The 27,748-nt window shown below is 34.5% G+C and overlaps 1 protein-coding gene across 1 annotated transcript in view; it reads right to left on the reverse strand.

Moving 5' to 3' along the window:
* Positions 1-27,748, reverse strand: part of LOC129231839 (constitutive coactivator of PPAR-gamma-like protein 1 homolog) — a 107,520-nt gene that overhangs the window by 33,604 nt on the left and 46,168 nt on the right. Inside the window, exons 7-9 of the mRNA XM_054866222.1 lie at positions 17,739-17,830; positions 16,523-16,675; positions 5,173-5,338 (exon numbers count right to left, since the gene is read on the reverse strand). Coding sequence (XP_054722197.1) covers positions 5,173-5,338; positions 16,523-16,675; positions 17,739-17,830 — 411 coding nt within the window. The remainder of the gene's footprint in view (positions 1-5,172; positions 5,339-16,522; positions 16,676-17,738; positions 17,831-27,748) is intronic.

The raw sequence follows: 27,748 nt of genomic DNA on the forward strand, positions 1-27,748 counted from the left end.
ATTTATAATCGATACACACATAAGAAAAATAATTTCAAAAGCAGAATAGAACAATGAACAGTCGGGGTCCATTTCTTTTTGACCAATCAAGGAACCCCGTAAAATTTGAATGGGGCCCCGACTGTTGATCTTTCTATTCTGCTTTTGAATTTATGATTTGTCTTATGTGTGTGATGATTATAGAACTATTTCAATGGTTTAGTTATTCAGTAGTACTTAATAACATTCTTAACTAATGGGCTTATAATTTTTTTTTCTTTTTAGTTACTTTTGTTTATAAGCAGTCCGTTTTTTTATTTAATAATTATTTTTTATTTTACACTTTTTAGTTCATTTTTATTCATTTAATTATGATTATAAGGTAAATATCACAATCCTGTCATTTTATTTAGAGTTTATATCGTGATGATTATTAAGTAACTTGTGGTGATCTAAACTACTGCTTATTAGTCCATCTAGGGACCTGACTCGGCTTAAAGCTACATATGCTTGACCCTTAGCGAAAATGTGCGAACATAACAGCCTGTATAACTCATGATGATGTGAGCTCGGAAGCGTTGTCAGTCAAATCTTTCTCAAAACTAAAAATGCCCATCCAGAAAGCACATGTCACAAAACTCAGTCTCCTGAATTACGACAAAAACAAATTCAACATGTTAGAGATGAAAATCGAACTAGACGTAGTTAAAAAAAAATTCAGGCAGCGAAAACGGTACCTGCATTATGGCGACTGGTTGTTTATATGGTGAATTTTGATTACTGTCATGTGTTTAGTGACACTCCCAAGGTTTAGACAAATCAATTGACATAAGAATCATCAAAATTGACCCAGGCATTTAGCCTTTACAACACCACATAGGAACAAACATACATACTCCGTGTGGTGACTGGAGCAGAATAGTCCCAACATAGTCCACGTGTGTCGTAAAAGGCAACTAAAATGGATACCCAATCTAAGGTGTGAGGTACCATGCTGATGGATGGATGGCATTTGAGTTGTATGATGTCTAAACAGTCTCCCTCGAGGAACCGGGCGAAACCTTGTTGTAATTTGCCTTGCACTCATACAGGGTAGTTGTGCGGTTGTTGACTTTTTACCACCGCCCAGTTCCCAGCTCCTTTGGAGCTGGATACTGGCTTGAAGGAGAGAATCAGCAACCTTGCTGCTGGAGGTGAGGGTGCTGGTCTGCAACCCACCGACTGGTGAGGGGGCATTTCTACAACCCACCGACACTGCAGTAGGGGGGCAGGGGGTACTCATTTATGCCCAAAAATGTAACAGATGCAGGCAGGAGAGGAGAGGCTGTTACAGAAGGCAAAAGCCACTGGGCCAGCCGTTCCCAAGAAGGTTGGAGAAACCAAACGTCATCAATCGGAGGTTTCAACTCCTTCCCCTGCACAAACTGCTGCATTTTGAAGAGTAAGGACTGGTCAACCACAGTCCTATGCTCAAGCAGTGCATATGTTTAAGATCACTGTTGTGAGAGAAACCTTCCCTTTGGAGAGGTTATCTTGCGATGACATTGAACATATTCAGCTTCTTTCTAAGGAGGACAGACCTGATTCTCTCTGAGGATCACATGCCGAAAATGCAGTAGGCTTCTAAACAAAAATAGTATTAGGAAGGTTTTTGGTCTTCTTACTGGACTTTACACCTTAAAGCGGAACCTTGCTATAGTGGGTGTCAGTGATGATCAAATTTGCAGAGGTTACCTCTTTAAGGAGGAAACTATTACTTACACCCTGCATGACTGAAGTGTTTCCTACGTATAGGTTTGAACACCATAGTCATCATTTACTTGAACCATGCAAGATTCATGATATTCCTATTACGTGTTTGCTGAATTCTGCTTCAGCTACTGGTCTGTTTTAAGACTTCTGTTTGGGGACTAGTACAATAGACCTCTGGTCGCAGTGCTTGGTTCGGTTGAGCCCCCCTTTCATTCGTTTCATTTCATACATATATACTCAAACACATTACCCTCCTTAGCGTCGCGCATGCACAGTTGGGCAAAAATTAAGATAAATAGAAGAAAAGGGGGACATATGTTAACCACATGACAAAAAAGTTAAGAATAAACCAAGCAAGATAGATAAAAATGAATGGAAAAATAAAAAAGTATGCAAAATAGAAAAAAAAATGGATGGGGAAAGGACAATGTTAAATATATGGGAGTCAGATAGTGGAAAAATAAGGAATTGTTTAAGATCATTAACTCAGTTAGAACTGTTCTTTAAAATAAGGAAAAATAGCAAAAATCAAGATCTAATGAATTAGGGCATTTTTGGATAATTTGATAAGAGTTGAAATTGAAAGGTTGATTCAAATCCCAACAATGTTGGGCAACACTATTTATAATTTTCTCGTTGGTGTTTGGTTAATCCGCTATTTTTATTTTTTAAGCTGTTTTCATATCTGGCTCATGGCTTTTGTCGGATGTCTTTTCATCCATAAGCTCATTTCTTTTGCATTGACAAAGGCGTTCCTTGTAACACCAAAGCACTTGTCTGCAGTAATCTGCAATTTTTGGTTTTTTACGTTGTTATTTCTTACTTTACTTACTCATGTGGTTTAAAACTATTTGGAATGCTTTAAATCCTCTGTAGAATATTATTCACTTGACTTCTCAAAAACTAAAAGTTATCAAAAAATAATAATACAATTTAAAGTAAATAGAACCTTGTACTTTTGATCTTAAAGTATTCAGATTGCGAAAACTTAGTTCAAAATTGCTCTTTGGGTATGGAATAAACAAAACACTCATTGAGTCTTGGTTTCAGTGATAGCCACAATATTTAGTCGAATTATGTAAAAAGTACTTTTTTCTCTTACATTCAAATGTAACGACCCAAATCATTCAGGAGTGTTACGTGTTTGACATCTTTCAAAAAGCCCCGTTAAAACTATTCTGCCGAATGTTTGAAGATGAAAGTCAGGTTACGGGTACTATATATCAAGTTAATTTATGATATAAAATAGTTTTTTTCAAGTCCTTAATTTGACGTTTGACAATCACGATTGCTTATTGTTCTCACTTGAGAGTTTTGAATTCCTATGATTTTATTTTCCCCTTGCCTCCCTCTGCAGCACCACTGTCAGCAGGCGGCCTCACGATGCTGCTCCTCTAGCGAAAACCGTTTTCAGATTGTGTCACTTACTTCCCTACACTTACAGATACACACAACTACATACACATACCCCCCACACAAACACACATACACTTAACTACCCACACACACATACCTCCCCCACACACTCCAACATACACACACTCGTGATTGCGAAAAACATAATTTGAATTCAAGATGTCACAGTTCAAATTAAAAAAAATTTTGCGTTACGTGTGACAAATAAAAAGTGACCTGCATAATTTGGGGGGATAAAAACTTATCAAAAGTTTTTGTTTAAAAAATTTGAGACGTAATTACCAGGTCGAGTCAAAAGTTTTTTCATGTTTTCCCTTTCCTAGATAGGCAGGCCTTAATGTAACACATGCAAATTACAGTTCCTGCGCATTTGATCTAAAATGGTAGAGTGGAGTTTGACCTTGAAAATCCTTATCAGTTGCTGTGATTTCTCGTAATTGTTTAGACATTGAAGTCTCTTGATATGGCTGATAAGCTAGCAATTCGTGTTATTTTGCATCTCCTCTGGAAAAACGGTCTTAACACAATGGCAGAGGCAAAAGAAATGAATGATGTTGAGGGTCCAGGTTCTGTGAATGAGCGTATTGCTCAAAATTGGTTTAGGTCTTTCAAGGAAGGTGATACGACTCTTGAAGCGAAACCAAGATCTTGGCGACCATCTGTTGTCAATAACGAAGTTTTGCTGGAAGCTATCCAACACCAGCTGAGTTCTAGCACTCAAGTATTATCAGCAGAACATGGTCCTTCCCAAAGTATCATCAATCGACACCTCCACCAACTGGGGCTCATGAATAGGCGATGTTGACAAGTTCCTAATGAATTGACTTCCACCCAGCAGCAATGGCAAGTGGTTGTCTGCAAAGAACTGCTTTCCAGCCCCCAAGATCTTCGATTATGGTGCAGAATCGTTACTGGAGATGAAAATAGGATCTTTTCTGAAATCCAGACATGGGAAAACAATGGCAACATCTCAGCCAGTCCCCAAAATCCGTTGTCAAACGGTTTTGCTTTGAACAGGAGGCCATGCTGTGTGTGTGGTGGAATTTCGAGGGAGTGGTTCACTTTGAGTTTGTTCCACATGGCTGTGCTGTGGACGCTGAGCTCTATAGTCGACAACTGCAAAGAGTGTACGACGTTCTGAAGACTCTGTATCCAGCACTAGTCAACAGACAACGTGCACTCCTGCAACATGACAATGCTCCAGCACACAGAGCCAGATTGACCAAGGAAAGGCTTGAAGACTTGCAAGGTATCGAAGTCTTGCCCTATCCAGCATACACAGCCCAGACCTTACTCCCTCGGATAATCACGGCAGTTCCTTAATGTGAATGATATCGAAACGGGGTGTCGCGAGTTCTTTGCATCGAAGTCGCATGAATGGTACAAGCACGCAATTGAACTTTTGGCAGACAGATGGCATAAAACCATACTTCATAACGGAATTTACTTCGAAGAATAAATCTTTAGTAATGTGTGACTGTTGTGCATTTCTTTTGTAGGTGAAAATACAAAAAACTTTTGTCTCAACCTAGTCTAGTAATCTGTGTTCATGATATTTAATAGTTTTTCCAAAAAAATTTGATGATTAAGTAAAAAGATGACATTTATTTCACTAACAATGTTCTTTTGTTGACTTAGTCTAAATGTCATCAAATAAGGCTAAAATCTGACAAAAATATTTTAAACTCAAAATTGATGCTGGAATTGAAAAGAACAGACACTTCTTTGTCAAAAAATAAGGTTTGTTTCTATATTATATGCAAAAAATTTTTTTGGTCTGTCAGGACCACTTTTTGTGGAATGGCACTAAATTATTTTATTTTATAGTTGTTTTCTTAAGAAAGGACTCATTTACAATATTTTAATATGCATACCTGAATCCAACAGATTAGGAATTGGTAAATAATGTAGGTATTATCTTCTCTTAAGACTTGGGATTGATGCAACTTTACAAATATTATAAACAATAAAAGTAATACAAATAAAAATGAAAAGTTTTAATTATTTAAGAAGTTTCACACTGACCTTCCATGCCTTCTTTTTCCTTTTTCTGGTCAACCAAATACTGAAGGTGGTGATGATTAAAAAGAAGAGCATAGATCATTTGTCGCAAAGGTCTGTACACACGACTAGGTGTAGGGAGGTCGTTTCCAAAATCATCCTCAAATGTAACAGGAATTTTGATTTCGCCCTGTTCATGGGGAAAAATTTCAAATATAACAAAATTTCTTTTTGAACAAACAATGGAAAATTAAATAAACAACATTTGCATTATAGATATTAAAGAAAATTAAACACTAGATGGGGAGAAAACTCCTAACTTCCAGAAAGCATGCAGGGTTGGCAAGGTTTTGGACACTACAGCAAAACCCTGATTTTTACCGTCCTGTCCAAAACCCTTGGCCCAAAACTATATTTTTAGAAAAATTGCATTCTGTGAGAAAACATCAAAAACAGAATAAAATGTATCAAAGTAATGTTCTATATAGAATATTTATTCAATGTGAACCATTCAATTTATTTATGCAGCTGATATTAATCTAGTTACATAGAAGTTGAATTCTTGATGAAAATTTCAACTTTTGTATGCATGAGTTTATTTTTTTGATAATAGTAACCAAACTTCCCTATGTTTATGCCATGTATGTAAATGAAAGCAGGGTTCGCAAGATTTTTACCATCCTGTTAAAAACCCTTGTGTCCAAAAGTGTATAAAATTATTTTTTGAGAAGCTGTATTTTGTGAGAAAATATCAAAAACAGAACAAAATGTGTCAAAATTATTTTTTTGACCTTCTAATATATTTATTCAATGTGAACATTCAAGTATAAATGTGTAAATTATTTATGCAGCCGATTTTAATCTAGTTAATAGAAATTAAATTTTTCATTAAAAATTTAAATTTGTATGCAAGAGTCCCCCCCCCCCCCATAAACCGAATTTTTCGACATTTATGTGTGTGCAAAAGAAAGTGTTCAAAATATAGTGCAATAATTGACTTAAATGCAATTAATTACAATTTCATGTTGTTACAGAATGTATATTAAAAATATGAACAAAAAAAGAATAGCACAAATTTTATAATGTAAGTGTTTAATCATTTATTTCTTGTTCTTGAATATGTGATTAAAAAAATAATTTTCGTTAAAACATCATGTAAAACTTATTTGCAAAAACCGTTTTAAAAAATTAAGCTTTTTTTTGCACTTAAATAATGCACATTTAATAACATTCCTTTGAGTTATAAATGGAACTGAAATTAGTTGTCTTGGTAGTGTTGTTAATTTCCTTTCATAACTCAACCACCTGTTACATAAGGAAGTTTTATGTAATAGTTATTGGCAATTTTTTAAAGTAAAATATTTTTAAATGAACATTTTGGAGAATATTATTTAATACTCATTAACGAAACCTCACTATAATCTATATTTATGCATTATGAATATTGCAGTAAATATGGACTGATTTAATTGCACCCCTTTAGCTTTAGGACACTTTAAGACAGTTTTGGACGGTAAAAACCACCTGTTCTGTCCTAAACCAGTTTTGGACAGTCCAAAACCGAACCCTGCATGCATGACAATGCTGCAAAAATACCCTTTTTTTTCTCAAAGTCACAGTTCAGCTTTAATTCAAAAAGACCAGTCATTTCAAAAAAAAAAAGTCACTGCAAAAGCACCAAAAGTATTTTTAATTATATACCTAGAGATGTTCATTCATCTATATATGAGGCAGTGAGAAGCAAAGGGATGTAAGTGACAAAATTGAAAAATTTGGAGATAACCAGCACAAATAGTATGTGGACTTCTCTATCTTGGGGGAAGAAATAGTACAAGCAGCCCTTAGTAAGTGCTGCTATACAGCATAATTTAGCAAATATTTTTTAATGAAAGCCTACCGAGGATCTGAACTTTAAATATGATTTACTCAAAACTTTAAATAGCCTACTTACATCCCTTCCTGTCTTACTGCCTCATATGTTAATGTCAGCATGTAAAAGAAAATTTAAATCTTTTTATGAAATCAATTAGAAATCATTCAGATTTCAGTTATTATGGAACCTTAACACATGAAAATTTAAAATGAAACATAAATACAATGGTAGAAAATATCAAATTAGAGGTGTCGGGGCTTAAAACTATACAAGCAAGTTTGCTATACAGAACAGCACCAGAATAATTTTTTTTCTCTTCTTACACTGAGAAGAGAGGGGAGTCATCAGACTTATGTATAAAATGGAAAGCTTTCTGTGAACACAAATCCTAACTGAAAATTTTTCTGTAAATAATTATTTTGCCTAACTCACTCTTGAATAAATTTAAAAAATAAAAAATAATGTTAGCAGTTTGGAAAAAAATTCTGCAGAGCCGAAAACTTTCAGCGAACCCCATTCGCACATTTGTCTATATTACGCAAGACTGTGAGTCATTACTTTTTAACAGCTATGAAGCCTTCCCCTTTCCTTAATACTTTCATCATCTTAATAGGCTAAATGAAGTTCTCACCATTGTAACTAATTTAAAAGAAGTTGCCTGGGTTGACTCCAGGCAACTTTGGCTTGGATCTAGGCAACCTTTGCTCCTTTTACAGTTACAAGAATTTTTTTTAAATGTATGGCAATTTTAACTTACAATTTCAGAAGGAAAAAAAAAAGGAATATCTTGTAAAAGTCAAGGATTCAAAAATGTCCTCCAATGCTCACATCCACTGAAAAGATTTGAGGTTTTAGGAAAATGTTTGCTTAAAACAAAGAGATAGTTCAGGTGCTAAGCAAAAAAAAAAAAAAAAGAAATGCTTTATTAATCTAAAACAGAGTTGAAGTCATCAATTCACTCAGTGAAACCTCAAAGATTTTCAACAGAGTAAATCACTTGTTTCCACATTCATTAAAATTTCCCACTTTTCACACGACTTTTCTACTTTTTTCTAATGACAGCAGGCATCTATTTTGAAACTTTTGACAAGCATTATAATAGCTGCTGTTCACACTTGACACATCTAAAAAGTGCATACTTTTGCAATAAATAGTTTAAAGGAAGATGTTTCAATAAATATACAATAGCAAGATTTTTTTTTTTGCTTCCAAGTATAAATATTACCTGTATCTTAAGCTTCAAGTTTCTTTTCTCTCAAGAAAAAAAAAAAAAAAACTTTCTCTTAGTAATAGATTTTCAGAATTTTTCAGTTCAAGAGACAGCAGCCTGGATATAATCTGGATCTTTGTCTCTTTTACATTCAAAGTTCATTATAAAGATCAAACTATTTTTTTGGAAAGCTTTCCTGTTCTGATTTTCGAAGCATAACTGAATCAAAGTAGAAGAATCATTAAAGACAGTTCTTCATAATTAATATAAGTGGGATTGTAACTGGCTCTTGATCTTATGCTCTGGTATGACTTGTATGAAAGGGGGGGGGGGAGAAAGAAAAAACAAACTTGTACTAATTCCTATTCTTTGTCATAACTGGTAGGGGAAGGTGGGGCAAGACGAGATAGCAGGGCAAGATGAGATACTGAATCTCCTCACTATTTGGGTGCAGATATCTAGCGGAAAAGTAGTCAAGCAGTTGCAATAGAAGAAGAAGCCACGTCGGTTGAATCAATCATTTTGTGCGCGGCATTTGCATCGTATAAAATATTCTTCTCAATTTTCGTGTGTTTCGCCGTACTCCTATTTTGTTGAGTCATCATTTCAAGTGTGGTTTGGTGAGTACCATTTTTTAAATCTTTTTTGCTATCATACAATTGCAATCCACAACTCAAAAGGATAAATTTACAGTGATTTAATGTAATTTTTTTTATAACCTGAACTAGAGTAGACAGTGAACACGACAAATAACGCAGTGGGGCAAAACGAGATATTTTAAGAGGGGCAAGATGGAATACTATCTCATCTTACCCCACATGTATTGAAATTTGTTTTTAATTCTTTTCAAATTTCTAATTATGGTGAGAAATTACCAAAGAAAGACAAATAGAGGCAGTTGGTCACAAGAATCGATGAAACATGCCATTGAATCCATAATGAATGGCGAAATGGGATTTCAGAAAGCATCCCGAGCTTACAATGTACCACGGGCTACACTTCATAGAAAAGTGAAAGAAACTAAAACACAGTCATTGGACAGGGGTGTTTTCAGGGTTTCAACAGCTGGAAAAATTTATTCAAACAAAGAAACTGCAAGTGTAGATCTAGTTAAGCCTTTGGGCCCAATCAAAACTATTTTTTCTTTGGAAGAAGAAGACCTACTTGTGGACTATATTTTGAAAATGGAAGAAAGGCTATTTGGCATTACATCGTATGACCTTAGGCTCTTGGCATATCAATGGGCTGAAAAATTGGGGAAAAACCACAGCTTTAACAAAGAAAAACAAATAGCTGGTAAAGATTGGATACTCGCATTCAAAGCTCGCCATCCTCAAATTGCACTTAGAAAACCAGAAGCTACGAGTGCGGCCTGAGCAGCTGCTTTCAACGAAGTTAATGTTGGAAAGTTTTTTGATCTATTGACCCGTATTGTACATGAGAATAAATTGACACCAGCAAGAATCTATAATTGCGACGAGACTGGGGTGTCAATAGTACCAAAGCATAGATCAAAAATTCTTGCTTTAAAAGGTAGGAAGCAAGTTGGTTGCCTGACGTCCGCTGAGAGAGGCAGCACTGTCAACATCGAAGTTTGTTTTAGTGCTGCTGGAGAATACATGCCTCCCCTTTTTGTATTTCCTAGCCTCCGTCCAAATGATCAGCTCATGAATGATTGTTCACCAGGGGCTTGGGCTGAATACCATGCAAGTGGCTGGATGCAGTCAGGAATATTTTTCTCTTGGTTTAAGAAATTCGTCACATGGAGTCGAGCAAGTAAAGATGCACCAGTTTTACTCCTTCTTAAGGGTCACTGTACACACACAAAAAATATGGCTGTGATTGATTATGTGATAGAGAAAGGTGTTATTATCTTATGCTTCCCACCACACTGTACACACCGTTTACAACCACTTGATGTGAGTTTCATGAAACCACTAAGTGTATTTTATGATCAAGAGGTGGCTAATTGGCTTCGAACAAACCCTGGTCGTGTGGTTACACAGTTTCAGATAGCAAAACTTTATGGAAATGCCTTCGTAAGAGCAGCAACTATGACAACTGCAGTAAATGGTTTTCGTAAGACTGGTATCTATCCACTCAATCCAACAGTATTTGACGAACACCATTTTGCACCGGCTGAAGCTACAAACAGAGAACTTCAGCCTACGGTGGCCCGATGTCCCGAACCTGTAACTAATGAAGCTACAGAACCGACGGGCGACGGTGCTGATGCTGTTTGTGTTCAAAATTCTACTTCTAATAACCAATGTCAAGGCTTTCAAAATCCTAAACATGCGGGTAGCCAAGGCTCACTCATTTGTACACCCTCAACTCCTCGTACAATTGAGGTATTGTCGAAGATTGTATATTCTCCAGAGGATATTTCGCCAGTACCAAGCTGCAGTTCATTCAAAAATGAGAAAAAGTCTCGCAAACATGGAAAAACTGCGGTTATCACGGAATCACCATACAAAAATGAGCTACAAAATGATATAATTATGAAGGCTGAAAAGGAAAGGAAGAAAATAGAAAAGTCTAAGCAAAGAAAGGAGAAGAATATGGAGAAATCTAAGCAAAAAGAGGAGAAAAAAAATGGGACAATCTAAACAGTGAAGAGAAAAAAAACAGAAAAATCTAAGAGAGATAAGAAATTGGAAATATCTACGCAGGAGGAGCCGAAGAAAATTGAAAAATCTAAGCAAAAAGAAGAGACGAAAATAGGAACATCTAAGCAGAGAGAGAAGAAAATAGAAAAATCTAAGCAGGAAAAGATCGAGGAGCAAAAGAAAAAACGAAATTTGGAAGAAATATTTTCATGGACCTCATCAACTAGTACAGCAACAAAAGTTGGCCTGTCAAAAGATAAAGGCAAAAGAGTGAAGACTAAAATCAAAACCAAAAACTGTACTTAAATAACTGTACTGGCTCATGTAAACACTGAATCTCATCTTACCCCACCTAGTGGGGTAAGATGAGATTTTAGCACAATGAGTTTAAACATGCGCCTAAAATTTTCTGTTGGAAATAAAATATTAAAGTCAATGTTTATTCATTTGTAATACTGGAGATATAATTAAAACATTGTTTTCGAATTTATTTTTGACTTATGTTTGCCACCACAACTGTTTTTTGGTTAAGTATCTCATCTTGCCCCACCCTCCCCTATCAGTTTCAGCCACTTATTTAAAAATCTCATTGTTTCTTCAACAGTCTCAAACTTTGATTTGGACACCTGGTAAAAATTAGGACACTGAATTTTTAATGTTCCAGTGGTTTGCTGCATGAGTCATTGCTATGCTTTAAATAAGAGTGCACAATATACAAGTTACAAGAATGTACTGGAGTAAGAAGACTTTTTTTTTGTCAATTTCTTCAAGGTATTTTGGTCAACAGGTGGTCCATCAAAGCATAGGGTTAACCATTCGTTAACTCGTACCTTATCAAGTGCAAATTTCAAAAGTTTCTTTTAAAGAACATTTTCTGCTAATACAGTTCTCACCTGAAATAGCTTTGGCCTACACGGCTACACTGGGAACATCTTGGAAGTTGAATCTTTTTTTTTTTTTTTTAACTAATATATATTTTCAGGTAAATTGCTTGAGCTTTAAAGTTATGAAATATTGTTTTTAAGAATAAAAGTTTGTAAAAGGACAAATTTTAACAAAGTGTTGTGAAGATATTGCTTTTACCATACACAATTTTGTAACTAAAACTTCCAAAATATCTGCTGCTGCACGCAGGGGTCTGTCCAGGATTTTTTACAGGGTCCATTTTTTGTGAAAAATCAATTATTTTTGTGAAAAATAAAAAAAAATGGTAAAAACAAAATTTTTGAATTTCGAGATGACGCAAACTGCATCATTGACACTTAAAGTTGAGTGTTTTCCCTCTTTTCTGTTGAGAATATCATTCTTGAGTGTTTTTCGAGTATTGGGGTACGCGAGGGTGGCATCGCTCTCGGGGAGATGGGCACCCCTCAAGTATCAATATTTATTTACCATTCTACATCATGTTAAATTATCCTAGAAATGTTATATGTATAGTATTTAAAATGATTGTAACAAAGAAATTCAGGCAGGGGTTCAGCATTTAACTCTTTGAACCAAGACATTGTTAAAGAGCACAGAATTTCATTTAAAATTTATAAACTCCGTGATTTTTACAAAAATAAAAAATATTTTATTTGTTTACCTCTTAACAAAGCGTACTAAACATCGAAAATTCGAAAAATCCGATTCCCATAGCGGATGCAAAGAGATTGCAATCCTCAAAAGGAAAACATCAAAAGTATAAAAACGACTTGTAAAATAAATATTTTTGATAAAATTATTTTTGAATTGCTTTTTAGAGTCCTATGATAAACATATTAATTTTTGAACAGTTAAATCAAGTAAATAAAATAAAAAATGAACCATCGATTCAGCATTTAAGTTTTTGACTCATAAAATGGAATTCCGCTTTAAAAACTTAAAATAAGCGTTGTTACAAAAATAAAGAGACTTTTCATTTATTTGCATCCTAATCAAGTGAAGTTAACTTGAAAAAAGAATAAATTATGATTCTCATACCGAATGTAAAAAGATTGTGCTTTTCAAAATGTAGGCATCTAATGAAAAAATCGATAAATAAAAGTTTATTTAAAATTAATTATCCTTTTTAGCATCGAAAAATCAAACCCATATAACTTTCTCCCAAAATAACAAGTAAACATCGCCCCACCAGACACTAAGTGGCGATAAACAGTTAAACATTGCACCCACCAGACGCTAAGTGGCAATAAAATTAAATTTGGTAACCCTATCTGAAGCGATCACATTTTCCCCCACCCCTACTATCCTTTGCAGTTCTAAGTTTATTTCGCTGTATATTATTGTTTATTAAATCATGAGTGGGGAGAAAAGTGCTTAAGACTCATTGAAGGTTGACGCTTTTTCGGAGAAGCTTACAACAACACTGCTGCATAAAACAAACAAGCAAAGTTATAAATCAAACTGACTTTCAGCTGTTAATTTCTTTCAAAGAAAAAAAAAACAAGCACTATATTAATTTAGCTTTAGTAGTTATTGCTTGCAGGAGCATCATAAGAGTGCTGTTTTTTCTTTTCTTTTGCAAAATTAGCTGATTTTGTATAAGTTGATCCCTCTAATTTAACTTTAAAAAAGGATCCAAACATTGTTTTTATACATGGAAATATTCTGCGTTATTTGGATTTGCTCTTCCAATAAACAATTTGTGAAAGATCCATTTTTGTTTACCAGAATTTTGTGAAGGGTCCATTTTAGTTGATCAGGATTTCGTGAAAGGTCCGTTTTGGTTGATCAGATTTTTGTGAAGGGTCCGTTAATTTCCTCTGGCCAGATCCCTGGAACGTCCTCGTACAAACACGCACAGGAAGTTACTAATAATTCGGTTACAGCCTCTATTCTAAAATCTTATGTGTCAAACTCGTTGCTTCTTACACAAGTTCTTTAATTGAAAGATGGAAAAAAGTCAACACTTCTTTTCCCAGACGATCAGATCAGTATGGATTTATTTCATACTCAACTTCAACAAGATTTAGTGAAAAAATTTGAACAATTGTACTGCCACCAACGGCAAGTTTGAAAATATCATGGTCCATAAGATCACATTATATAAATCATAACAGCTGCCAATCTTTTTCAATCAACAGAAACAAATATTAGACATGCACTGATTATTTTATTTTTTGATAATGCTAGAGGGCCATTCTACCATCACTTGTAGGACAAAAAGATACTTAAATTTCATTAACATTTTGTCACATCATTTAATATTTTAATTAAACAGGGGTGGGCAAATTTTTTAATCTTTACATTTGATACAAAGATACTCCAGACAGAGTTATATTTTTATTAAACAAATTTATTATTTTAAATTTAATATACTTGTATGCGTCATATGCGGGACATCCAAAGTCAAACTCTTGTAACTTGCTTATGTTAGTTTTTATTTTTGCTTCATCAATATATTAATGTTAAAAGAAATTTTAGATTTTGAGAGCAATCGCTTAAACCACTCGGCCATTGAGACCCCAATTAGTAGACTTAGTAAACGAAAAAATTCAGGCAGCGAAAACTACCTGCATTTGTCGCACGCAGGTGCAACACCCAACGTGCACCGATCCTGAACTGACAAAATGGCAACTGGTTTTTGAAATGGTACTTTTGATTACTGTCATGTGTTTAGTGACACTCCCAAAGTCACAAATCGATTGACGTAAGAATTACCAAAATTGGCCAAGGCGTTTAGCCTGTAGAACCCCACATAGGAACAGACATACATAGACTGATAAACACATTACCATCTTTCGCCTCGAGCAGTTGGGTAAATAGCCAAAAGAGAAAATTTTCTGTCCGCAGAAGGGACATTTAACAATTAAAAAGTTTTATTAATGAAGTAATTGCTTAATTTATAACCATTATTGATGCAAGACCAGGGGCGGATGCAAGGAAAGGGTCATGGGGATCATCTCCACCCCCCAAACCATCGACAATAGTATGTCCATATCGGGTTCACTGATATACAGTTGGCTCTCTGTTTAACGACTTTCAAGGGACCACAAAAAATCGTTGTTAAATAGAAAGCGTCCTTAAATAGAATGGTTTTAACACTATAGTGCACCATCTGGGACCGTGAAAGCTGTTGTTAAGTAGAAAAAGTCGTTAAATAGAGCGTCGTTAAACAGAGAGTCAACTGTATATCCAATGTTTATTTTGAAATTATCATGTTTTGATATTTTTGATTTCCAACTAGGATATAGGCAATATAAAAATTGCATGTATTAATCATAGGAATAGGATTCACTTATTATTAACAGTAGCCGAAAAAGTGTGCTATATTCATGTTATTTTTTACAGTTTACTCTCGTTTTATGCGGTTTTGATTACACGCTGTTTAAGATTTGTCACCTTGATTTTATTTTACGCGGATGAGTTTCAGTTTTACGCCGATGCGGCAATGCAAACAGATAAAATTTTCCCTCTTTCAAAATCCAAACTTCTAAAAGTTGCAGATTATGTGTAATCAACTGCATTTTGGCATGCTAATAATCAAGCTTGGGCCACTGGAGACATTTTATGCGATTGGTTCCACAGCTCTTTCCAGAAGTAAAGTTATTAAACTCACACAGTTCAGAACTCACTGGAAGAAGAGCTTTTAGGAGCGACAAAGGAGGCCAAAACCAACGAGGATACCGACGTCGGTGATGCACAACCAAAAACATTGACATTGAAAATTTTGAGCCATTCCTAGACAATAGAAATGATCTAATTTGTTAGTGAAGGAAGATTCTCTCCTGGAAATGACGCAAGTGATCATGGATGCGTTAATGCTCTGCAAAGAATTACAGGGAAAAATTCTTAATAACTGCCAAGACTATCATAGTCAGCTCCTCTTTATAAACAGAACACTAAATTAATTTATGTTTTCTTAACGCATGTTGTGCACAAAAGTCGATATAAGTACACATTAAACTTATTATACAATTAGCCATCACTAGAATAAAGTATTTTGTTATCTACGGAACCAAACCCCTATTTTAACACTAGTATTGTCTCCATTTACGTGATTTCGAATTACACGGCATTTCCATGGAACGTATCCCTCGCGTAAAATGATGGTCTACTATATATAATATAATAATCTAGTTTTTTTATTTTATATTCATAATTTTTTTAGTAATGTCACAAATTTAATATAGCTCAAAAATGCCTAGTTAAAATTGGTCCGAAAAAAGGAAAGTGACTTACGGCTGGTACACAGATTAATGAGTATTTTCACTTCTGAATTATATACTTACAAAAAATAAGTTCACAAAAAGTTAATAATGCTAATAAAAGAAAAATAAGTAATGAAGCTAATGCTTTCATAAAAGTTTAAAGAAAAATAATAATTCTAAAATACATATAAATATAAGGTACTACAAAAAACAATTACATACTAATAACATATTGTTTTAAATAATTTTTTTGATTTAATTTTAGGCTCTGTCATGAATTGGGGGGTGCTTTGCTTGCACTGATGTGAGCTCAGATCCATTCATTTCAAGTAAAATGAATTCATAAGAATATCAAAAAGTCCTCCCAAGTCATCTTTTACAAAATGCTAATTTTGTATAGTTTTAACTCACTCTATATTTATTTCCATTCATACTTTATTTATTAAATTTATAGATAGTTATTTCAAAAGTAATTGTCAAGCAATGATATACATGGACAAATTTTAAAACAATGGCTCAATGTGATAGAAAGTCCTGTTTAAAGCCTTACCTGTGATAATATCTGGAAAATGTATGGATGCATAAGACCCTTTTGATGTCTTTCTCGAGCCATACGAAGGACTTCAGCTGACACTTTTGGTAAAGGAGGAACATCTACAACAGGTTTTGAACTAATAGTTTTAACTTTACTGTTATTTTGTCCCTGGAAGAATAAAAATAAAACAAATTCTACTTTTTTCTTTAGTTCATACATTCATGAAGCCATTTTTAAAAAGAAAAAGCATTTTAACAAAAAAAAAAATCAATGTGGGGGAAGAAGGGGTACTTATGACAGATTTCCCTTTTTACCCTTCAAGTTCCTGTTTACCAGTAAGAAAATAATAAAACAATTTTCCCTCAATATTCATACAACATACACTCAACATTTTATCGAACATTTTAAAAATGTAAATAGGATCAATGTGACTAGTGATCCCAAAGGTACCTTGAACCAGGTTTTAAAAATCTTAAAGCCTGTAGGTATTGGTTTACTTTCGACTCCTATGTTGTCAAGAGGCATCTTAAGTTTGGGAAAAACACATTGATAATTTTTTTCACTATAAGCTAAGCTATTGTAAATGCAGAGCTACCAGCATTCGAAAATCTAAATTAGAAAAAATATAAATAACAACCTAAAATTGCAGATAACCGCATTCACATGTTTTGAGGATACAAGAACCCCCTTTTCAATGCAAAATAAGTGAGCTTATGGACGAAAAGACTCATAACTTAAGTTTTTGTTCGTAAAAAATAAAATTTTTTCGTAGCAGTTGGCGCTGTTAAAGTATCATGTGTATGTTAGTGGTTTGGCAAAATTTGAGCTGTGTCCAGCAAAGAATTATTTTCATTGCTCTTACTAAACCCTTGACTAAGAAATAATTGATTTGTTTGAGTGTTATTTTAAAATAAAGGCAGTAAAATTTTTAATAAAGTGGCAAACTGTACCATAAGAAATTATTCTATAGTTAAGATTATATTGTCAAACAAAGTAGAAGAATGGAAAATTGTGAAGGAAGAAAGAAATTAGTGAGAGAGGAAATGAAGGTCCAAAGAATATTCTTGAAAAGGATGTGTCCTGTAACCCTGAACATAGGTATGTAATCATTTGCAAATCTTGAGGTTTAAGTAGTTTCAATCACTGTTACACATATGGAACTCTTAACTTACAGTAATTATCACAGAAAAAAGTAACCCATTATTTCAAATAAGTAGTAATAAAAACATACCATTGATAATGCATGAAAAGAAGATTCAAGTCCTGTGCTGTCCTCAACTTTAAAGGAATGATCCTTGTGATTGGATATTGAATCAAATTCGTCTAGTGGAAAAGTAAATAAAAAAATAAGTATTATTGATATATTAAAGAGTTAATGAATAGAAATATGTATAACAAATATAGTTTTGGGTCAATAAAATGCAAAGCAAAGCTGATCTGATTTTGATGAAATTTGGTATGTGTTTATACAAACATACAAAAATTGGAAATTTGTTTTGAAAAACACATAACAGTTTTAAAGATACAGAGCTGTAAAAGTACCGAAAAGTGCAAGACACATGAATGATCAAAGTTTCAAAATAACTTAGAATAATTTCTAACTAAAAAAGAGAGCGTAAACAAGTGTTATTTGACAGCCTTTTTAATGGCCGTTTCAATAACAGGCAGCATAACAAGTTTGAAATTTCTTAAAAAAGTTAACAGCATATTAAATTTTAAGTTTTAAATTTCAAAACGCACCGCCTCATTTTCTCTTTTTTTTGTGAAAAATGTTCATATATTACTGAAATGTCAGCAGAAGTTTCAAGATGGGCTCACAATAAGTTCACAAAGAAATATTTCATTGACCATGGTATAGTAGGATCTAAAATATTATCACCACATAATACAGCTTGTTTTAAGTAAATGAAATATCCAAGGCATGAAATATATTCTATTTGAGGCAGTGAGAAGCAAGGGGATGTAAGTGGACATTTTCAAGCTTTGAGTAAAATACGCATAAAGATAACTTCCTAGGTATTCTTTCATTGATTTTTTTTACAAATCATGCTGTACAGCAGCACCTACCAGGTTTACTAGTATGATCTCTCGCCCCAAGACAGAGGAGAGTTTCACCTACCATTTGTCTACTGGTTATCTCCAAATTTTTTATTTTGCTACTTACATCGCTTCTGCCACAATTGATTTGGTTAATGTCAAGTAACTGATTACAAGAGCGTTTTCTTGTTTGGAGCTCTTATGTATGTTTGTGAACAGGGGGGGGGAAGTAGGGAGTTATTTCATTTAATTATTTTTTTCTTTCTCAAAATTTCATATTTCTTAATGTGTTGTTTAGTACTGATAAATGTGGGGGGAAGTTTGAAAGTAGAATTGCTCTAAATTTTTATGTTATTGGTATAAGATAGATCTTGATCGCTATTTTCATATTTTAGGGGAAGGAGCATAACAAACCATACGAGAATACTTAAAATACTTAAAATAACTTAACTTACTACAAAAAACCATACGAGTTCCACTCTGACCTGCCAGTATGCAAAGAATTGGCCTAAGTTCAACAAATTTAATGAAATTTGCATTTAAATAGGAATTACGTGCTGTTTATTTTATATAAAACCCTAAAATTGCAGAGAATCAACCTTTCAAGATGTTTTGACTTTCTTCCTATTCTCTGTCTGGATATACAATCTTTTATTTATGCTAGCATTCTGTTTATTTCATCCCATTCAAAAAAGGCCTTTATGTTTTCAGCATTATCAGTTTGAAAACTTTTCACAGTGTTTTGGTCAGTTACCTTGCAAGGATGCCTTTATCTTGTACAATTTTTTTTTTTTTTCAATTTCCTTATCACGTAAATAGGAGCTTTAAAATATCACAATTTTTCATGCCTCACAAGTCGGGCTAGCTGGTCAGTATCATTATTTTTTTAACATTCGGAGTTCAAAATTAGGAAACTAAACTTTTTGAATCTTAAAAAGTGTTTCACCAGTTGTTTCAGTCTTACTTTCAGAAGATATTTTTTTGATATTATTTGATCTGAACTTTCCAATTTTCTTTAATTGGGGATTTTCCCAATTTTTGTTTTGAAACATTTAATATTTTATCAGTGTCATTGTTCTTAAGATTAAAACTTTGATTCAAACCATCAGAATCTTTATTATCTTCAGCATGCTGGCTTAATTCATAATCTTTTTCCAAAACAGACAATTGTTTTCTGGGAAAATGAAAAATTTTAGTATTTTATTGAATTTTATAGCCCAACTCTGTTAGTTAACACCTTTATCCACTAAATTTTGGATCAAACTTTTCAACCATGTCAATGGATGATAGTAATAAAATACACTAACATCTATCTGAATCATTTTTTGAATTATAAATTTAAGAAAAAAAAACGCAATATTCTTGATTTAATAACCAAATAAAGTAAACAAACTTTTTTATAAGCTTTACTGTCATTTACGTAACATTTCCATTTATAACAGTGCTGTAAAACCATTGATGTTCCTCTGGAACAAACTTCTGTTGCTCTTTAAGATTTTGAGCTTTTTCCTTTGTTATAGTTCCTGTTTTACCCATTTTTCTAGGAAGACGAATACTAGTATTTAGTGCACCTGCTATTTTCTTGTTTCGTAGTAAAGCTACTCTTTTAAATGGCAAAGATTGATCATAACTTTCCTTATAAAGATAAGATCCATATTCTTCAACCCGAATCCATCTGATATCATCCCTTAAACCTAACTTTCTCTTGTAGACAATTTTTCTTCTTGTTTGTCAAATTTAACATTGTTGCAAGCATTTCAGTATGGCGGAAATGGTTTGTTATATCAATCACTTTGTTTTTTCGAGATACACTTCGGATGATATTCCGATACTGGTCTGGTTATATATCCTTCCGTGTTTTCTAAGAACCTTCTCAGTTCTTCCAAAACCCCAATCTGAATCTTGATATGTATGTCCCACTTCTAGAAATTTGTGGTCCATTGGTTTGAAATAACCTTTCAATATAAGGAATTGATAGAGGCAGATCATTGCGAAATTTTTGTTCTGACCAGCACAAGAGTCACTCCATATTATTAAACCGTCTTTTGTTTTCAGCTCATCATCTGTTTCTATTGCCGTTAAAATTGAACTACAGACTTCTGAGCTTCCTCGATGGGCAACGTCTTCAGTTTATGTACAAAATACGGCTTTGGCTACATTTTTATACATTATATGTATTCCTAGATTGTAGAACCACATCTGACGCAAGTAAAAGGATTTTGATGTTAATTTTGGCAATGGCATAGTCAGTTGTAGGTCAACGGTAATGAAAGCAGTACCATTATTACTTTTTGCATATTTCCTATCAAATTTGATTGACTCGAAATGAGCTTTGAAATTCTTTTCATGTTCATCATTATTAGCCTAGTCAATAAAGGTTTTGTGTCGCAACTAATTTAGGGAAAGCTAAATTTTTGCAGGTTGTTAATACATAAAGTATACACTAAAAAAATTCAAAGTCCCGACCCCCACCTTTCTTGCTTTCTTCCCCACCCCCTCCAAAACATTGCAAGAGCAGTACTATGATTATACGTTTTTCGTCTCGCAACTAATTAGGGGAAAGCTGAATTTTGGCAGGATGTTAGTACATAAAGTACACACTAAAAAGCCACAAAGTCCTGACCCCCACCCCTCCTGCTTTCCCCCCACCCCTTCCAAAACACTGCAATAGCAGTACTATGATTATACGCTTTTTGTGTCGCAACTAATTAGGGGAAAGCTGAATTTTGGCAGGATGTTAGTACATAATGTATTCTTTAAAAAGTACAAAGTCCCAACCCCCACCACTCTTCCCCCCTCTCTCACCCCCTCCAAAACATTGCAAGAGCAGTACTATGATTATGCGCTTTTCGTGTCGCAACTAATTTGGAGAAAGCGGATGTTTTTCAAGATGTTAGTACAAAAAGTATACACTAAAATAAGACAAAGTCCCGACCCCCATTCCTCTTTCTCCCCCCCTTCCGAAACATTGCAAGAGCAGTACTATGATTATACGCTTTTCGTGTCTCAACTAAATAGGGGAAAGCTGTTTTTTTTTCAAGATGTTGATATACTACGTATACACTAAAAAAAACATAAAGTCCCTACCGCTATTGCTCCCCCCCCCCCCACCCCGTCCGAAACCTTACACTAGCAGTATTATGACTATACGCTTACAGCTCGAAAACTAATGATGATACCGAAGTATTCCTTTTTTTTTGACTTCTTACAATATTATAAGCCAGTGGTGCTATAACGTCCTACGGGACCACGGCCTATGAAAGTGATCGTACCCCCAACCTACGTCCCACGGGTCACATCCGGCCCATGAAAGTGATCAGTGTGAACCGTTGTTTTGCAAAATGTTACAACTCGAGGACTATACAGCAACTGGTTTCTGAAAAACAGGTTGCATTCAAAAAAAAAGCATCAAGTTATTATAACTACAATATTTCTTTTATAAGGGGTCATTTAACAGTTTGTTGGCTTGGTCTGAAATATTGTTACAATGCATTCCACACCAGTGTCCACACATAGATTACAATCGAACCCAGTTTTACTACAGCTGCACTTTGTAACACAATGTTTTACAATTGCAAGATATTAGTAGGAGAATTTCATTTGGAACAGAGAGGTTATTGTCATGATCTTAGGAATCAGTCTGTTGCTTGAAATATATTTCCAAACCCATTCTTCTGCTGGAAGTTTAAAACCTAACTAAGTTTGAATAAAGGTTTGTAAAAAGCAAGTAATCACAAAAATGTCCCTAAAGTCCACTTTTGATTTATCAAAACTTCCACCAACTTCAGATGTCACTCCTCAACATCTTTTTAAGGTTTCCACCAGAGTTTTTAGGGTCAACACCAGATTCAAACTTGGTTAGGTTTTAAACTTCCCCCAGAAGAGTGGGGTTGGCATTATACTTCATGCAACAAACTGATTCCTAAGTTCATGAAGATTACATCTGCTTCAAGTGAACTTCTCCAATTAGTTTCTTGCAATTGAAAAGATTATGTGTTTCAAACTGTATCTGTCGTAAAGCTAGGTTCGATTGCACGTCCATGTGTGGACAGTGTAGTGGAATGCACTGTAACAATATTTCGGACCAAACCAACAAAATATTAGAAGATGGCCTCTTATATAAGATTTAAAAATAAAAACCAAAAGTAATATTAAACGTTTATAATATCCGTTGCGAGAAAATAATCAGTTCAAATATACTATTCCTGATTTATTTAAAGCTTAAATAGTTAGCCAAGCATTAACATTATATTGTAGACTATCGCTGACACAAACGAATTATAAACTTTTGTAACAAATAATTCCATTATGGTAGTAAAAACTTTTAGTGAACATCATTACATTGTTGATTCATTTCAAGAAAATGACTATTATCATATTATTATCTATAAATTTTGTTCAAACATTTCTTTCTAAGATGTAATGATAAAAAGCTATTAATTTGTCGAAGTTACTTTTTGGTTTTTGCTGTGAGATTTCTGCATATGATTAAGTTGGTAAAATGGTGAAACTGAGCAATCTACAAAAAAAGTGTATGTTTCATAATTTGTGTATAACAGTGGTCCCAACAATGTTTTCAGAAACCAATTTCCAAATATTTGGCTAAAAATTTGTAACATTGTCATTAATCGTGCTCTTCCAGTTGTAACATTTCACAAAACAACGGGCAACACAGATCAGCTTCGCGGGTCGGATACGGCAGCTGGGCCTTAGGTTGGGCACCATTGGTTTATCATATTGTTAGGAGTGAAATACAAAAAGGAACACCCCGGTAACATCATAAATTTTCAAGCTGTACGCGTATAATCATAGTACTGAACTGATCAGTGTGCAATGTTTCGAAAGGAGGGGGTGGGGGAGCAGCAAGAGGGGTTGGGGTCGAGACTGCCTAGGTTTTAGTGTACACTTTATGTACTAACATCGTGCAAAAATTCAGCTTTCTCTTAATTAGCTGCGAAAAGAAAAGAGAATAATCATACTACTGCTCTTGATGGTCTAAGTGTTTCGAAGAGGGGGGGGAAGCAAGAGGGGTAGGTGTGGGGACTTTGTGGCTTTTTAGTGTGTACCTTATGTACAAACATCCTGCCAAAATTCAGCTTTCCCCTAATTAGTTGCGACACAAAAAACGTATAATCATAGTACTGCTATTGCAATGTTTCGGATGGGGTGGGGGGAAAGCAAGAGGGGGTCAGAACTTCGTGGCTTTTTAGTGTATACTTTATGTATTAACATCCTGCCAAAATTCAACTTTCCCCTAATTAGTTGCGACACGAAAAACGTATAATCATAGCATTGCTCTTGCAATGTTTCGGAGGGGGTGGGGGAGAAAGCAAGAGGGGTGGGGGTCGGGACTTTGTATTTTTTTAGTGTATACTTTATTTGCCAACATCCTGCAAAAATTCAGCTTTCCCTAAATTAGTTGCGACAAAGCCTATTTTTTTACCTTCATTGACTGGGCTATATTCCCGGAATCACATGTGCTACATGTATCGCTTCTTGGTTGTGAAAAGGACAAGTTAAATTCGCTATTAAATATACTTTTGTATGTCTACTCTTTAACAAAAAAGGTTTCTCGTAGGTGAGTTTTCTTACATCGTTCAATATATAAAGCATACATTTTTGAGATACTAAGAAGAGGGGAAAGGTATTTTCTGTGAGGATAGCTGCACCTGGAATAATGTGAACTTTCTGTTGGGAAACTTTATATGCTCCATTACAGGGGTGCCCATCCCCCCAAGCTCAATGGCGCAAATCCCCCCCCCCCAAAAAAAAAAATTTCTCGCTTTCGAATTGGATTAAACATAACAGTTTTTATTGTATATAATTTCCAGTCAAATTCACGAGGGGGGGGCAGCGCTAACAAATACCATTTGAACTGAAATTTTGTTGGATTGTTGACCTGCCTTGCCTTCCCTAATTTTAAAACGTGGACCTTGAGTAAACAAGTTTTGGGTACCCCTGAATTTTGCTACACCTTATTTTTTTTTTTTTCAAACGTATGAATAATTACAGGGACAACTTTCTGGCTTGGGATGGAGCCATTACTAGATGTATACAATATGAACCGTGAAACGGAAATTTATTGTCACTTAGATAGGGGGTCCGGGGAGTTTCTCCCACGGAAAATTTTCGAAATTGTAATTTTAAACCACAATTTTACACGATCTCTGGTGATGTTAGGGGAATAAAAGGTTTGGTGGAACCCTTCCCGGTAATTTTTCAATATTGAAACTTTAAAAGCGCAATTGTAAATAGTCTATCGTTGTGTTAACAATGGCTTTCTTTTGTTTCCAAAATTGTAGTTCTAAAAATGCAGTTTAAGACTATCTGTGGTTATGTTAAGGAAAGAAGAGATCCTAGGGCTCTGCCCTGGAAAATTTTCAAAATTAAAGTCTTAAAAACGCTATCTATGGTTGGGGGACAAGCAGTTTTCTGAAACTGAAGTTCTAAAATCGTACTCGTAGCCGACCTTTGTGACGTTAAGAAAGAGTTTTCGGAAGCTTTCCCGGAATTTTCTCAATATTGAAGCCCTAAAAACCAAATTTAAGACGACTTTTTAATAATGTTGATAAGAGTGGGGAGGAGGGAAAGGGGCGCTTCTCCTAAATTTTCGAATTTGTAGCTTTAGAAACTTAGTTTTGATATATCTTGATAATGTTAATGAAAGGTGAATTTCGGTGCCATTCCCCCGACAATTTTTTGAAACTGATACTCCAAAAACGCAATTTTAGGCTTGTCCTTGATCGTGTTAAGGAAAGAGGGGAGAATCAGGGCTCTCTCCTATAAATTTTTCAAAATTGCATTACTAGAAACGCGGTTTTAGATGACTCTTGATGATAAAGAGGGTATTATTCTGGCGTTACAGTGGGGGCGCTCCCCTGGAAGTTTTCCAAAATTGAAGTCGCATAGCCAAAAAAGATGGATCACACACACCATGACAGATATTTTCGGAAATCCTCAAAAATGGATACAGCTATTCTGCAAACATCGAAAATCAGAACTCGAAATTTTAACGAATCAAATATCTTTCTATACATATCAGATAGTGAAGAAAGTAAATATGATTTACGAAAAATAATTTAAACATCTTAAGAACAGACTGTTCTACTTCCATCAGCAAAAACCAACATCACTGAAAGTTTTAATAAAAATCATCTAATGATAAATTGAAACAATCAGTTTAAAAATGGTAGAGAAGATGGGAGTAAAGTGAAGTGAAAAATTCTTCATAAGTTTACGCTAGTTAATGAAGAAAATATATAAATTGTCGATTGGAGGGATAAAAAATATGTAATTCGCAAACTTCAAAACTAGTTCTTAACGATTGTCAAGGTGCAAATGAATCAATGAAAGACTGGAGCATACTGGTCAGAATTATATCAATCAATAAAACATTTTTGACCTCCCTCCCTCTCATCACTGTCACACGTATTCAGTATGCAGAATTGTGCTACTCCCAGAAAATTTAAAGGATATTGAAAAGAAATCAAATCGTCTGATCCAGCTTTGAAACGAACACCAACTCCATGCCGTCCGTGATGCTCCTTTAATTGAAAAAGAGACACGGTCATTAAATTTTGAAAAGAGTACCAGGGCCGTCGCTATTTCAAAACACTGGGGGGGGGGAGTGAGCTTTTGGCGGCCCCTTCACTTTTTCAAATGCATCCTCCAATATGCAGAGAGAGATAAGATTTGGCTTCTGGTTTAGCAGGGATAGTCATATTACTAGACCTTAATGCTAGCAATATAAATAATCCTAATTATAATATTCAATCAGAATTAGGGGGTGTCGGAGTGCTACCTTCTTGCATTATTTCGCAATTTGAAGACATAAAAACGCAGTTTTAAACTATATTTTAAGTTTTTGGGGAGGGGGGAGGACTTCCAGGATAGCCTCTCCCGATAATTTTTCCAAATTTCAGTTCCCAACACAATCATACGTTATATTTAATTATGTTCAGAAGAGGGGATCCATGGGCTCTCCCTAGGGAATTTTCAAGACTGCTATTTGAGAAACACAGTTTTAGACGATCTATGGTGATGTTAAGGGAGGAAGAGACTCAGGGTCATCGTTCTATAACTTTTCAAAATGCAAACTTTAAGCATGCATTCCCAATTGTGAATTATTTGTGATTGTGGCACATAAAGGGGGATCCGGGAGCTCTCCCCCGGGAAAAATTTGAAAATTGTAGTTCGAAAAATGCAGTTTTAGACGATCTATGGTGATATTAGGAGGAGGAGAGATGCAGCCTCCCCCCCCCCCCCGAAATTTTTTGAAATTTCGAAGTCTTCGCTATTGTAGACTTTTTATTAAAATTTAGTGCACCGCCAGTTTTTTGAAATCAAAGCTCCGAAAACTTAATTTAAGCCAACCTTCGATGAAAGGGGGGGGGGGGTTTGAAGGGGCTCGTGACCAGAAATGTTTCATAATTGAAGCTCTAAAAGCGAGATTTAAGACATTTTTCGATGATGTTGGTGAGAGAGAGAGACATTCTATCGAAAAAAATTTCGATCCGTAGAAGCCACAATTTTTGACGATTTTTGTTAATGTTAATGGGTGGAGAGATTGGCAAATTTTCAAAATTGAAATTCAATTAAATTAATCGTAGATGATTTATTAATACTGTTAGAGGGGTAGAAGGTTTTGGAGATCTTTCCCCTTTGGGGTTTGAGAACATTTTTCCAGGATTTTTTTCAAAACCTAAATTTTAAAAACTCACTTCCAGGCCAGCTTTGGGGATGTAAAAAGAAGGGTTTGGAGTTCCCCACTCTTCGTTTCAGTTTGGTTACTTCCCTCCTATCTTCATTGTCAATTTTAATTACTGATAAACGTATTGTGGTAATATTTTCTTCTAATTTTCCTTTTCCAAACAAGATTATTTGCTTAGATTTTCCATAACAAAACTTTCAATTTTCCCCCTAATATTTTTGCTTTCTTGCAATACAAGCGTTTGCGGGCTTGGAAAAAGGACTTATAACATTTTGAACGGATGTGGTAATTTTCTACGATACCTTAGGTCTCCACTTCCACTTCATTTTATTTTAAATATTCTATCTGCATCTTTTGATCAAGCTATGATTTACTTACGATTTTTACTTTCAAAAATTTAAAACTTTTAGTGTGAGTATTCATTACAATACTTTGAATCTCTCTTTGCATTTTTTAACTGTTATTATTTTTTTCTCTCTCTATTTCAAATTTAT

The sequence above is a fragment of the Uloborus diversus genome, chromosome 10 (genome assembly GCF_026930045.1).
Source record: "Uloborus diversus isolate 005 chromosome 10, Udiv.v.3.1, whole genome shotgun sequence".
In the NCBI taxonomy this organism is placed as follows: Eukaryota; Metazoa; Arthropoda; class Arachnida; order Araneae; family Uloboridae; genus Uloborus; species Uloborus diversus.